The 15840-nt window shown below is 34.0% G+C and overlaps 1 protein-coding gene across 1 annotated transcript; it reads right to left on the reverse strand.

Annotated features, from left to right (window-relative positions):
• LOC109847264 lies at positions 7466 to 8408 on the reverse strand. The gene is made up of 2 exons (XM_020416502.1): positions 7715 to 8408; positions 7466 to 7533 (listed from the first exon to the last, which is right to left on the reverse strand). Exons 1-2 carry the CDS (start codon positions 8406 to 8408, stop codon positions 7466 to 7468), a joined length of 762 nt encoding a protein of 253 aa, XP_020272091.1.

The raw sequence follows: 15840 nt of genomic DNA on the forward strand, positions 1-15840 counted from the left end.
CATCTAAATTTAAAATAAAGCAATTTGTGTGGATAAAGTATCAGTATGTATCTATTGCATGCAGATGAAAATTTGAGGTCTGCATTTATCTTATTATGGTTTCATTTAATTATATCCGCTTCTGTTTCATTCATCTCCGCCTCCAAATTTAATTGGATATAAAAGATCAAACTAATCATTTTAAAGATGGAATAAATTCAAATATTTAGCAGAGTTACCCGATAGAAGGCATATCTACATGCTAAATTCAAATTCACCATTGTAAAAACAGAACATTATGAATTATTAGTAAGAGAAGAGTACCTTATGTACAAGCCAAATAATTAAAAAAGGCTAATACAAAATTTTTATTAAAGTATCTGATATTTGGTATATCTATATATGAAATTTGAAATTGATATTTAATTTCAAATAATTTCTAGCAACTTATTCAAAATAAATAAATAAAAACTTCTATCTAATTACTTGCAGAAACGTTCTAGGCGTAAAGAAATCGATGAACAGATCCCAAAGATACAAAGACATGCCATTTGTTAAAAAATTACCACGTGTTTATATATCCTATTAGAAACTTACCACGTGTGTACACTTTATCCTATTTTCATCTAAGAATTCTAATCAAATTATAATTATCGATAATTATAAAATTTTAGTAACTAAAACAATTTTTTTTGGTAATCCTACTATCTTCACCTGATAATCCTTATTAAATTAAAACTATTTATAATTAAAATTTTCCAATAATTAGAAATTGATGACCTACTGTGAACAAAAACATGTCATATGCCAAAAAAATTCCACGTGTTTATCTATCCTATTAGAATCTTATATGTATAGACCTAATCCTCGTAATTAGAAAATTCTAGTAACTTAACCTTTTGTTTTTTCTAGTCCTACTATCTTCACCTAAAAACCCTTATCAAATTAAATTATCCACAATTAGAATTCAAATAACCGAATCCATCCTTTATTTATAAAAAGGTTTTTGAGATTAGAAAATTCTCCCCCACTTAAAAATACATCGATTACAATATGCCTTTGAAAATCCAAAAATTACAAACAATTTCTTGAGATTCAAAAATTATAAACAACCTCTTGAAAAATCTAAAATTCCAAAAAAATCTCATTAAATTTTGAAAATGGTACAAAACCTCTTAAGGTTAAAAAATTACTAAAAAACCTCTAAAAATTTATAAATTTGCAGATTGCATTGTAAAACTAAGAAAATTATAAATTATCCCCCTTAAAATCTAAAAATTTACAAATAATTCCTAGAAAAATTAAAAATTACAAATAGAATTATGAAAAGTTCAAAATTACAAATGGCCTCCTAAAATTTTACCGACAACCGCCTTAAATTTTTTTATGACTAGCCCTTAAGTTTTAAAATTGTAAATATCTCCTTGAAAATTTTACAAACTGACCTTTGAAATTTTACAACTAAGTTACCAAAATAACAAATAATCTATTGAGAATTTCAAAATATTACAATTTTAAGTTTTAAAAATTATAAATATTCCCTAAACATTTTGGAATACAACCCCTAAAAGTTTAATAATTACAAATAACCTTATAAAAATTTTGCAAAACAGCCCCTTAAAGCTTTGCAATCACCACTTGAAAGTTTTTGAAAAAATACAAACAACTCTCAAACTTTGAAAACTTACAATCAACCCCCTTACAGTTTCAAAAACTACAAAACAACACCCTGAAAGTTTCTTAATTTACAAACAACGCCTCAAAAATTCTAAAATTATAAATATCCCCTAATTTGACATAATATCTATTCTATATACTAAGGGGGTGTTTGGTTCAATTTCTACAAATTATAGGAAATGTTTTCTAGCCAAAATATGATTTCCTTGTATTTCTTAAAAAATTATAAGAAATGTTTTGAGACGTCAAAAAGTACCAATTTTCTTATTTTATTTTGGTAAATGAACTAAATTATATTCATTTTCCAAATATAACGACATTGTGTAGAACATCAAGATACCAGAATATCTGGTAATCAAAAAGAAAAGAAATTTACATTTTCTCAAGAACATGTGAGCTTTCATTCAAAACCTTTGTATATACTGAAAACTTGATGACATGAACAATCAGGTAAGCCTCCCTATTCTTTCCTTGAAATATCTAAAGATTTCTCTCCTACCAGATTGTATAAACCGCCATCGACAAAAACATCCTCTTTAATTTCTTCATGGGACCTCTACCTCTTAGGTTGCAAGAATAGCAGTTTAGGAGCTGGTTCAAATTACAAGATTTCCATTTAAATCTCAACCATTCCATTATCTTATACAATACTTCAGCCGAAAACTGACACTCAAAGAATATATGATTTTTTGTTTCCATTTGATGTCATTGACAATTTGCTCTGATTTGTGCTTAACATACCCATTCGACATAGTCTATCCATAGTGAGGAGCCTTGAATGACAAGTTAACCATAGAGTGAAAGAGTGCTTTGGATATAAAAACCCATCCCAAACTATATCATGCCAACCTACCAACGGAGCTGGTTGAATTAAGAACCTGTACATAGCAGAAAGAAGAACTTTGCCATTAGAACAACACCCATTTATAGCATTCTTCACACCTTCAACACTTCTAAACTTGTTAACCAATATATCCCTCACTTTAAGAAGTTTTTTCCAAATCCATGAATCATTCACTCTTGGTTGAACAAACCAGATATTTTGATTTTGTAAGTAGTTTCCATATATCCATTTGATTCATATCAGATCTTTCTTGAGGTGCATCGTCCATAGAAGCTTTGCAGCTGCAGCATAATTCCATTCCTTGCCTGCAAAAATTCCTAGCCCACCCTGTTTCTTCCCCTGGAAGATGGCTTCCTAGGAAATCAAGTGAATATTTTGATTCCAAGGAATCCAGAACATAGGCTATCTATTTTCTCCAAAACTCTCACTAGCAGGATGTAGTTGCTCATCCAAAAAGTCTGAATACACAGGATGGTTGATTTCATCATCTCTAGTCTTCCAACATATGACAATTTCCTTTTCTTTTGCCAAAATTGGAATTGATCTTGAATTTTACCAATAAGGGAAGAGCAGTTAATATTGTTGGCCTTCTTGTTTTGATGATATTTAACAAACAATTTACAACTAATGTTGTTTGTCTAGTATTTGTGTTTTCTTATTTATTATAGACAAACAATGTAGTTAGAGGATGGACTTATTTATTATAGACAAACAATGTAGTTAGAGGATGGATGGAATCGAGCCTTAACGATCATATCAAATGGAGGTTGGCGAAATTGTGGAGTGAAGCAACGTCAATTCAAGTTAAAGATCCAATTACAAGCTTCTTCCACAAATTTTACCAAGTCATGCTCATTGAAGACCTTCATCAAGCTTGAGTATATTTAGTATATGTTTATATTATGTATGTTTAATACTCTAAGCTCAATATCATATACACACACAATATTGGATTTTCTCACAAAATGAGCTATTTTGAGAAAACTTTGTGATATTATTTTATTGACCATGTTTACTTTATATTCATGTGTTATAATGTTTATGAAGACATTTTATAAAGTTTTAATATGCGTTTAAACTCTTTTTGTCAAAAACATGTTCTTAACAAATTCATATTCATGCATGTTTTTACAAAATAATGAGTTTTCACAATTGATAAATGAAAAATGAAAATTTATTTTTGTAACATGTTTGTTTTTATGTTTATAAATATTTTGCAAAGTTTCATCAAGTTTGGAATTGATTTGTTATGTTTAATGGAATTTACAAAATCATGTTTTTGTTCGTGCACATGTTCGTGTATGTTTTACAAAACAGATGAGTTTTCATAAATGGGAAGTAATATTCAATAAATTATTTCTTTGACATGTTTATCTACATGTTTAGAAACGTTTCTCAAAATTTTACTATTTTTGGAGTTGATTTACTATGCCCAATTGATTTTACAAAATCGTGTATGTCAGCAGATTTTCAAAAACTGTATTTCTGTGTTCAAATATTTATTTCTCTCAACTGGGAAATCCTTTTTCAGAAATTCTTTCTCTAACATGTTCTTATACATGTCTAGAACCTTTTCTAAAACTTTCATAATTTTTGAAGTTGATTTACTATTTTTAATTAATTTTATAGAGCTAGATATATAGTGCTACAGTACCCACGGTCGACTGTGCTACAGTGCAGTCGACCGACGAACTCTCTGGAAAACTCCTCCGTTTCTGACCTTGTTTGCGGTCGACCGCGATTTTCCTCGATCGACCGCCGTAGTTCCAACGGCTATTTTTAGAGCCGTTGCAGAGTGGTTTTTTTTGTTCTTTTTCTTGGCTTTCTCTTACCTTTGGGGTTTCATATAAATACCCTCTTACCTCAGTTTTTACAGTAAAACAAGAGAATGTTTTAAAGAGTTTTAAAAAGAGTTTAAGCTTATTTTAAGCTTGTTTAAGGGTTTGGTTTAAAGCTGTTTTGGTTTTCACAAGTGGAGAAGATCATCTTCTTGTTTGGGCTTCAATCTCTATCTCTCCATCTTGTTATTCAGAGAAGAATCTCTAAGCTCATTTCTAGCTATTTATTATTTTGTTTATAATTTCTATATGCTAGATTTTAATTGAGTTTAGTTTGATTTTGATTTCACTCATTGTTTTTGTTTGTGGGAAAATTTGTAGTAAAAGAAATAAAGAAAAATTGATTTGTATTCCTTTAATCTCAGTTACAATTGGATTTCCTGATTATAAAAGAGAGGAGAATGATCTGGATTCTGCCATTTGTTTAATTCTGGGTTCTTTACGGTAGCGATGAGATGCCTCCCTCGAATGCTCGCGTCGAGTTTGCTTCTCGTTGACGATCCGACGTCTTGTTTCACTGGAACATGATCTTCTCCTCACGATTTGACGTTGTGGAGAACTTGCGTGGCAAGTTTGAAACTCTGGACGAGTTGATAACTCTGAATGAGTTGGAAACTCTTGAAAAAGAGTTGATTTGAACCGAGAATCGGTTCTCAAGCCAAGGATGAAGAAGCTCTTGTTGCAGATCTCCCAAGCTCCAGAAATGCTCTAAGGATCCTGTTGACGAGCCAAGAAGTTCCAACCGACCGACCCCTGAACTGAATTGATTTTTAGTTATTTATAGGGGATTAAGGGGTGTAACCGTCCCTTTAATTCGCTCCTAAGTGGGGCTAATGGGATGTAACCGCCCCTTAAATCACTCCTGAGTGGAGTTGTGATCCCCTCAGATCGTGGGAAATGGTTTTGAAACCGTTCAGCTCGTGTTTGAACGAGTCAAACGCAAATCCTGTATTCTGGAATGAAATCTGCGTTTGAACATAATGTCTGGAGGCTCGGACGTAGCGTCTTGTTGGAAGCTGCGTTCGCGGCTGAACATGAGTTGCGTTGACGGCCGAATCTGACCTGCGTTTGCAGCTTTTGGAGCTGCGTTTGCGGCCGAACAGGAGCTGCGTTGGCCGCTGAATCTGAGCTGCATTTACAACTTTTGGAGCTGCGTATGAGGCCGAACATGAGCTGCGTTTGCAGCTTTTGGAGCTGCGTCTGAGCTGCATTTGTAGCTTTTGGAGCTGCGTTTGGCAGCGGATGGAAGCTGCGTTTGGCAGCTTTTGGAGCTGCGTTTGGCAGCGGATGGAAGCTGCTCTGAGCTGTGTTCGTGGCTATGAACACGGTGCGTCTTGAAGCTGGTACGCGGGGAGGACTTCCACTCTGAGCTGCGTTTGCAGCGATTTGAAAGCTGCGTTGGCAGCGTTGGAAGCTGCATCTGAGCTGCGTTTGTGGCTATGAATACGGTGTGTCTTGAAGCTGGTACGCGAGGAGGACTTTCACGTCTTGGTTTGAAGAGACCGTCAATTTGTAGTCTCTTTCTGTCAAAACATTGCAAAGATCATCGTTTTGTAATCTTTGCTTTAGCTCTTTGATATATGAGAGTCGTCAGATTGTAACTCTCGATGTTGATTGTGAAGGCTGTTGATTAGAGCTTTCATCAGTTGTTGCGAAGGTCTTCAGATTGTACCCTTCATCAGTCTACGTGAAAGTCTTCAAATTGTAGCCTTCTGGAAGTCGTCAGATTGTAACTTCCATCATCGGTGTTTTGATGGGGATCAGCTATCTATTGTGATTTTTTGACAGCCTACAGTTTACACACACGTACTTGAGCTTATTGTATTTGCATTCATAATATATATTTGGGGTTGTGAGAGTTGTAACATTGAGTGTGAGCTTTCATTGTGTTCTCATCCATAGTAGAGAACAAACATTTATTGAGCCTAATTGTGAGATTCACTTTGTAATACACTTGTACACCGAGAGGAGTGTTTGGTGAGAGTCGGGGATCATTCCAAGAGAAGTGGCGTCGGATGATGAGCCTAGGGAGAGGTTGTAACTGAGCACTTGAGGGAGACACGGCTAGGTCCAACACTTGTGAGGGTGTAGAGTGTGATTGCAAGAGTGTCGATTGTAAAGTTTTCGGTTAGCTAGAAAACCGAGTGTGAGGTGTAAACGTTATTCGGGTAAACGTAGAAAACCCGGTCGTGATAGTGGATTTCTCCCCGGGAGTGGGGAGAGGAGACGTAGGACGGAAGGTCCGAACTCCGTGATCATTTGATTGTATTTGAGTGTGCTTTGGTGTTCATTTATATTTATGTTTATATCTTATATCGCCATTGTGCATTGCTCGTTATTATATCATCCACTATCTTGTTTAGATTATTTACCCTTGTATTGTTTATATATCCTTGCACATACATTACTTATATCTCATTATTAGGATATATCTTGTTGTTCATATTGCTTATCCTAGCTCATATATATTGTTGTATTTCACACTTGCTAGGATAACTCTTTAATTAATTTTAATTGGCATATAATCGGATTAAATTAGCATAAGACCCTAATCACCCCCCCTCTAGGGTCTAACAAATATATGAAAGTATTTTTGTATTCAAAGGCAATCTAAGGTATTTCATTGGAAGTACTCCCTCTTGGAATCCCAGATAATCACAAATCTGATATTTGAGGCTATCTTCAATACCACTTAAATAGACAGAGCATTTACTAAGATTAGCTTCTAATCCTGAAGCTTGACTGAACTCTTGAAAACATGTAGTAATTTTTTCAATTGAGCTCTTGTCAGCTCTGCTAAACAGTAACAAGTCATCTGCAAAGACCAAGTGAGTTATCTTCAATCTTGAGCATTTTGGGAGGATTTTGAAATTCCTATCAGCTTTTAGAGAGTTTAACTTCCTTGATAAGTATTTCATCCCAATTACAAAAAGATTGGGGGATAGAGGATCCCCTTGCTTTAGTCCTCTTGCACCACAAAAATAGCCATGTAATCTACCATTGAGTGATAATGAGAATTCTGGAGTTGAAATACACTCCATGATCCAGCCAATCATAGTGTTAGGAAAACCTAACCCAACTAACATAGCTCTTATGAATTCCCAGCTAATAGTGTCAAAAGCTTTCCTTAATCAACATTTAGAATAGCTCTAGGGGAGTTATGCTTCCTACCATAGTGCTTTATGATCTCATGTGCTAACAAAAAATTACTAGAGATAACCAATTACTTTTTGTATCAATGCTAGAAATAATTTTGGAGATGATTTTGTATATGATATTATAGCAGGATATAGGTCTATAATCAGCTGCAGTATTTGGATTAAGGATTTTTGGCACCAAAAAAATGGATGTAGTGTTAAAGTGCCCAAGAGCTTACCTAAGGTAAAGAATTCTTCAATAGCTAGAAAAAGATCCTCATTGATGACATTCCATGCAGATTTGAAGAAAGAAACATTAAACTCATCAGACCCAGGAGCTTTGTTATCAGACATTATAAATAGAGCTTGTTTTATCTCATCTCTAGAGGCTGGAGAACTTAGTTCAGCACAATGTGTAGAGGAAAGAATTGGGCCATTTGAGATCACTCTAGGATCAGGAGCAGAAGTTGTTTTCTTATTACCAAACAGTTTTTTATAATATTCAACAAATTCTGATGTTATTCCATCCATATCAGCTATTCTAGAGCCATTTTCAGTATATATAGATAAGACTCTGTTTTGATGCCTCTTTGATTTCATTACTGAATGAAATAACTGAGAACTCTTATTTGCATGCAATGCCCATTTGATGTTAGTTTTTTGCCTATAGAAAGAACTTTCACAATCAAGCAGATTGGTATATTTCTTGATGCGATCCTTCTCTTTTACTATCAGCTCTGAATTGAATAAGTCAGAATTCAACTCCTCTTGAACATCACATAGCTCAGATTTTGCTCTTAGCACTTGTTGACTGATATCCATAAATTGCTTTTTATTCAAATTCTTAAGAACATGTTTGAGGTTTCTGAGTTTAGTATAAAACCTGTACATGTTGTATCCTCTAATTTCCTTGCTCCAAACTGTATTCACCATTTCCAGGAAATCAGGATGCTTAGCGCACATATTAAAAAAATTTGAAAGGCTTTTATCTTCAAAGTTATCATCATCAATTGTAATTAGCCCTGGAGAATGATCAGAGCAAAGGGGTATCAAATATTCAGCTTAGCTTGCAGTGTGTTTATGGATCTAGTCATCATTGACCAATATCCTATCTAGCCTACACTATTAGTCTTTAAGTTTTGATGATGATTTACAACCATCATTATTAGTACTAATTACTTGTTAAGTGATATTTTAGATTATAAGAATATCAAGCTTATTAGTACCTATATTGGAGGATTGGATGGAACAACAGCTACAACAAAGATATCCAAAGAGGTGGAGGCTAAGTGATGAAGTAAAGCTATCAAGAGCACGACACTCACAAGAAGCTTCATCAAAGATATGAGCAAATATCAAGGCCAAGGAATTGTATTCATATATGCAAGATATTTGTATTTTTATTTCTCTATAGGACTTAATGTAGGCAAGTCATTAAGTTGGTAACTTTTAAAGCTCATTGGATTCACACACACACTTTCACACAAATCATTGTTTTTGAACTATTTTGGAAAATCACTAGCTTTTACTTTTGGAAAATGATTTTTCTATAATTCTTTTTCTAACATATTAAAAATCATGTTTATAAATTTTCCCAAAGTTTTATATTTTTTGAAATTTATTTACTATTTTCTAAGGGCCTTAAAAGATCAAATTTCAAACATGCACAGTCCCTGTGCATTTTCATAAGTCGACTTATCAGGTCATATAAGTCGACTTACGAACTGCTCTGGAATGTGCGATTTTTCTCGGCCAAGGTGACTTATAGTAAGTCGACTTATACTTTCTTCTAAGTCTACTTATAGAGGTTGTTTTATACCTGTAACGGCTAGTTACAAGTCGACTTGTCAAAGTTGCAAGTCGACTTATAACGGCTAGTTTCTGGCAGCTGGATTTTTAGTATTTTTTATTTTATTTAGGATTTGAGTTGGGGTTTTGGGATTCTATAAATATTTAACCCCTCTCTTCATTTTATAATTGAATCAAGCAAGAGAAAATTCCCAAGCTTTGCATTCTAAGTGTTTTGAGCTCTAATTTTCAATTTCTCATTCTCAAGCTCTTGTTCTCCTCACTTACACACTCCACAATCCTTGAGCTTCATTTATTTTCAATTTCTCATTCTCAAGCTCTTGTTCTCCTCACTTACACACTCCACAATCCTTGAGCTTCATTTATTCCTTACTTAATCCTTATCATAGGGATTGATGTGAGAGCCATTCTTGTTCTATTGTAATTGCGTGGTGAGGTTGATCTTGATAATATCAAGTGTGTGGGTTGTGAGATCTCAAGAAGAGATCATTGTGAAGAAGTTCTGGCTTCCAAACCAGGTCGTGATAGTGAAGTTCTTCTCGAGAGTGGGGAACGGGGACGTAAGTCGGAGGACTGAACATCGTGAACATATCGCATGTCACAATTGACTAACTATTTCCTAACTCATCTCCTTTATATTGTTTTAGTATTTTATTTTATGGAGTATTACATTGCCTTTAGTTTGATTGCATATTTATTGCCTTACAACCCTATTCACCTCCTCTAGGGTCCAACAATTAGTGTCAGAGCAAAGTCTCTATACATTTTTAGGTTTAACCACTTTAGAGAAAAGATCCAATGGAGGCTTCTTTGAATGTGCATATGCTTGAGGGACAATCCACCACTAGACCCCCACTTTTCATCGGTAGCAACTTTGATTATTGGAAGACTAGAATGAGGATTTATCTATGATGCATTGACCTTGATATCTTAGACATTATAGAGAAGAAATATGTTGAGAAGCCTAGTAGTAGTAGTATGACCGATGGTGAGAGGCATCAAGCAAACCTTAATATAAAAGCCATGAATGCATTAATTTGTGGACATACTCCTAATGAATACAATAGGGTTTCCATGTGTGCAACCGCGCACGAAATTTAAAAAAAATTGTGTATCACTCATGAAGGAACCCCCAAGTTAAGGAATCCAAAATTAGTGGCCTCATGCATGATTATGAATTGTTTAAAATGTTTCCCAATGAATCTATTAATGCTATGTTTTCTCGGTTTACTAACATCATAAATGAATTGCATTACCTTGATAAGGTGTTGACAAACTAAGAGATGAACTACAAAATTCTTCTTTCTTTGACGCCGGTGTGGGAGCCCAAAGCAAAGGCCATCGAGGAAGCTCATGATCTTACAATACTTTCTCTTGATGATCTCATTGGCAAGCTCAAGGTCCATGATAAGAAGATCAAGGAGAAGAAGGAAGTACTCCCAAAGGCAACCGAAGAGCCATCTTAAAAATTAAAGACTATTGTGCTCAAAGGAGCAATTGATGACTCATCCTCCAAGGATAGTGAAGTTGATGTCTCTAGAGAAGTGGCACACCTCTCTAGAAGAATATCAAGATTAATTAAAATAAATAAAAATTTTAAAAATCAATCTAACAACAAGATTTCCTCTCGTGTAGGTAAATGTTTTGAATGCAATGAACCGGGACACATTGTAAAGGATTGTCCCAAAGTAAAGGAAAAATACTTGAAGTACAAGAAGAAGAAGGCTACGTACGTCGGATGGGATGAATCTGAACCAAGTGATTTAGATAGCAATGACGAGGGCGCCAAGATTGCTCTTCATGGCCCAAACATTTGCTTCATGGCTCATGAAGATAAGGTATAATCTGAAACCGAAAGTGAATCTCTTTATATGCAATGTGAACTAGAAACCGCTTTAGAAGAATTAATCTTGAATTTAAAAATTTAGCAAAAAAATATTCTTCATTCAAAAAATTGCATGTTTCTTGTGACTCTAAGTTTGAGGTTCTACAATCCTCACTAAATGATACTATTATCTTAAAAGATGAAATGATTGGAGACCTAGACTTTGAAAACAAACAATTAAGGTCTCAAATTGAAAGGCTACAAATTGAAAATGATAGATTAAAGTGTAATCATTTTTACTCTGGTCATAAAATTGTTAATAGAAGATGGAATCACAAATCTCATGCACCCACTTACAAGAAATATTTTATGTGTACATATTGCATGAAATATGGTTATATTTCTACTCATTGTAGGATTAAAAATAACATGGATTATTATGAATTAATGTGGTACCTAAGGGTATCAAAAATACTAATATTCAAGGACCCAAAGTTTGGGTACCTAAAGGTTCTTATTCATATGTAGGGAACGTCTCACACAAGACGTAAGGTTATGGTACTTTGATGGTGGTTGCTCACATCACATGACGGGCAACAAGAAATTATTTGCAACCCTATCAAGGATTGAAGGAGATAATGTCTCCTTTGATGGCGGTGAGAAAGATAAAATTATAGGTATTTATAATATTGGTAAAATACATTCTCCCATAATTGAGGATATTTATTTTTTTAAAGGATTAAATTATAATCTTCTTAGTATTAGTCAATTAAGTGACAAAGGCTTTGACATTACGTTTAAACGTGATAAATGTATTGTTAGTATGAATGATAAAATAATTTTTATCGCTTTTAGAAGATCTAATATTTACATTTTTTGAGATGAATGAGCTAATAGATCAAGATGTGAAGTACCTTACTGCGATGGATGAAGATCCTTAGATTTGGCACAAGAGACTTGGATATGCTAACATGGAGTTAATATCTAAGCTATCCAAGAAAAGTCTTGTAAAAGGGCTATCAAATCTAACCTTTGTTAAGGATTCTATTTGTGAAGATTGTGTTAAAGTTAAACAAACCAAGAACACCTTCAAATCCATAAATGAGGTATTTACTTATAAACCTTTGTAATTATTACATCTTGATCTATTTGGTCCTATGTGTGTTGCCTCTCTAGGAGGTAAACATTATGTATTTGTTATCATTGATGATTTTTCACGTTTTACATGGGTAATCTTTCTTGCAAATAAAGATGAACGTTTTGAATAATTTTCTAATTTTGTAAAAAGAATTGAAAATTAAAAGGATTTGAAAATTATTAAAATTAGAAGCGATCATGGTGGTAAATTTCAAAATATTTTTTTGATGAATTTTGTGCTCATCGTAGTATAACTTATATGTTTTTCGCTCTTAGAATACCACAACAAAATGGTATTGTTGAATGGAAAAATCACACTATGCAAGAGATAACATGTACAATGATAAATACTTTTGATTTGCCTAAGTATTTTTGGGCGGAAGCCATAAATATGACTTGCCATATTTTTAAATCGTGTCTTGATTAGACCTAAATTTAAAAAAACTCCTTATGAACTCTTTTTTGACAAAACCCCATATATTGGATATTTTCGTATTTTTGGTTATAAATGTTTTATCTTAAACACTAAAGACCACCATGATAAGTTTGACTCAAAAATTGATGTTGGTATATTTTTAGGATAGACATATAGAAGTAAGGCTTATAGGGTCTTCAACAAACAAAACCCTTGTTGTTGAAGAGTTTATAAATGTTACTTTTGATGAGACTAATATTGGGTTGCAAGATAGCTTGCCTAGGGATGTTGATGATATTGGGGGAGGATTGGATCTTTTGCAAATAAATGATAAACCCTCAATGGATGCATAAAAGGATGGGAAAAGCAACAACATACAAAATCAAAAAGAACTCCCCAAGGCATGGAAGTTTGCACCGGATCATCCAAAAGAACAAATAATAGGGAATCCATCATAAGGGATTCTAACTCGCTCAAAAGACTTGAGTGAGTGTGGTAAGGTAGCCTTCTTATCCTAAATAGAACTTAAAAGAATTAATGATGCTTTAAAATATGAGTTTTGGATTTTAGCAATGCATGATGAACTAAACAATTTTTAAAAAAATATTATTTGGAAATTAGTTCTTAGACCTAATAATGTTCATGTTATTAGAACTAAATGGGTTTTTTTTTTAAAAAATAAACTTGATGAACATGACATAGTGACTAGAAATAAAACTCGTTTAGTTGCCCAATGATACAATCAAGAGGAGGGCGTAGACTATGATGAAACTTTTACACCGGTTGTAAGATTAGACTCTATTAGGATGTTTTTAGACTTTGCTAGTTTTAAAGATTTTAAATTATTTTAAATGGATGTTAAAAGTGTATTTTTAAATGGTTTTATAGAGGAGGAAGTATATGTTGAGCAACCCCCCAGTTTTATGGATCATTCATTTCCTAATCATGTTTACCGGGTTCAAAAATCTTTATATGGGTTGAAACAAGCTCCTAGAGCTTGGTATGCTCGTCTCTCTAATTTTCTTCTTGAAAATGGCTTTTCTAAAGGAAAAATTGATAATACACTTTTTGTTAAAAAAATGATTTTCTTTTAGTTCAAATTTATGTTGATGATATCATTTTTGGTGCCACTAATGAATCTTTGTGCTAGGATTTTTTAAAAGTTATGCAAGACCAATTTGAGATGAGCATGATGGGAGAGATCATATTCTTTCTCGGTCTCCAAGTCAAGCAAACTATGGATGAGATGTTTGTTTCACAAAGTAAATATGCTAGAGAATTGGAGAAGAAATTTGGATTAGGGAACTCTAAGCATGCACCAACTCCCATGAGCACAAGTATCAAGCTTGATGCGGATGATAGTGGTGAGGAGGTAGACAAAAAGCTTTACCGAGGCATGATAGGTAGTCTCCTTTACCTTACCGCTAGTAGACTGGATATCATGTTTAGTGTAAGTGCATATGCACGTTTTCATGCTTCTCCTAAAAAGTCTCATTTAATTGTAGTTAAAAGAATTATCAAGTATGTTAATGGCACAATTGATCTTGGTTTATTTTATCCAAAAGGTACTTCTTTTGATCTTTATGGTTTTTGTGATGCTGACTTTGCCGGTTGTAAGGTAGATCGCAAGAGTACGAGTGGTACATGTTAATTTTTAGGTAACTCTCTTATCTCTTGGGTATCCAAGAAACAAAATTGTATTACCTTGTCCACTACGGAAGCAGAATATATTACCGCCGGATTATGTTGTGCACAACTTTTATGAATGCAACAAAATTTGGTTGATTATAATTTGTATTTTCAAGATACAAATTTTTTTGTGATAATACTAGTGCTATCAATATTTTACAAAATTCTGTTTTGCATTCTAGAACAAAGCATATAGATGTACGCCATTATTTCTTACGTGACCATGTAGATAAGAAAGATGTATCCCTTATCTATATTGATACTAAATCTCAATTAGCAGACATTTTTACCAAGCCTCTTGTTATAAAAGATTTTTATTCGCATAAGAAATGGTTTGGGCATGTGCATTCTTTGATTTTATTTGTTTGTTTGTTTGTTCGGATTATCATTTTCATATCCTACTATTTTTCTTTACGCGCTCATTGTCATAACATGTCTAAACACACAAACTTAGCAAGAGGAGTGGTTAGGAGAGACCGGGGTCAATTCCAAGAGGAGTGGGTTAGTAGTAATGCCTAGGGAGAGATCGTAAATCCAAACACTTGAGGAATGTGACACGGGTAGGCCAACACTTGAGGTGTATTTTGTGGGGTTTTTTTGCATGTATCTTATATTGTATACCCCCTTTTTGATGGTGACAAAGGGGAGAGAAATCTCCTCATTTTTGCATATAGTTAGAGGGAGAGAGCCTTATAGATAGGGGGAGTAACTATCTATAAGCTATATATTCAATTTTATTTTGCTCTTGAATAATGGTTTGAAAACGCCCTAGGGGGAGGGGGATGAATAAGGTTAATGCTAATCTTATTAGATATTAATGCCGATTAAAACTTATTAACAAATTATTCTTTCAGGATAGATATATAAAGTGATATGAGTAAGAATGAACAATATAAACAAAGGGCAATATCCACACAATGAGATATATGCAAGGATATAACCACAAGAGAAAATAAACAAGAGTGGTAGTGTAAACAAATAGCGAACACAAAGAGCAATCCAAACACAATAATATAATCACGGAGTTCGGACCTTCCGTCCTACGTCTCCACTCCCCACTCTCGGGGAGAACCCACTACCACGACACACCCGGTTTGAAAGCCGGAACTTCTCTACACACTCGGTTTTCTAGTTCACTGAAAACTCTTTAAGTTACTCACAATATACATACACAAACTACAACCTCAAGTGTTGGTCCTCACGTATCGCCTCCCTCAAGTGCTCGGCTTTACTACCTCTCTCTAGGCTTTACTACCGACATCACTCCTCTTGGTATCGCCTCCCTCAAGTGCTCGGCTTTACTACCTCTCTCTAGGCTTTACTACCGACATCACTCCTCTTGGTATTGACTATGTCCTCACCACACACTTCTCTCGGTGTAAATGTGTATTACAAAGTGATACTCTCACAATAAGGCTCAATTATAAGATTTGTTCTATATAATAGATGAAAACATAATTTAAGCTCACTCTCAAGGTTATACTCACCAC

The sequence above is a fragment of the Asparagus officinalis genome, chromosome 7 (assembly GCF_001876935.1).
Source record: "Asparagus officinalis chromosome 7, Aspof.V1, whole genome shotgun sequence".
NCBI lineage: Eukaryota > Viridiplantae > Streptophyta > Magnoliopsida > Asparagales > Asparagaceae > Asparagus > Asparagus officinalis.

Coding starts and splice junctions, on each gene's coding strand:
- LOC109847264 (XM_020416502.1), bottom strand. CDS start 8,408: ATGGTGAATACAGTTTGGAGCAAGGAAATTAGAGGATACAACATGTAC. Junction 7,534..7,714: donor TGAAGAATTCTTTACCTTAG/GTAAGCTCTTGG, acceptor ATTTTTTGTTAG/CACATGAGATCATAAAGCAC.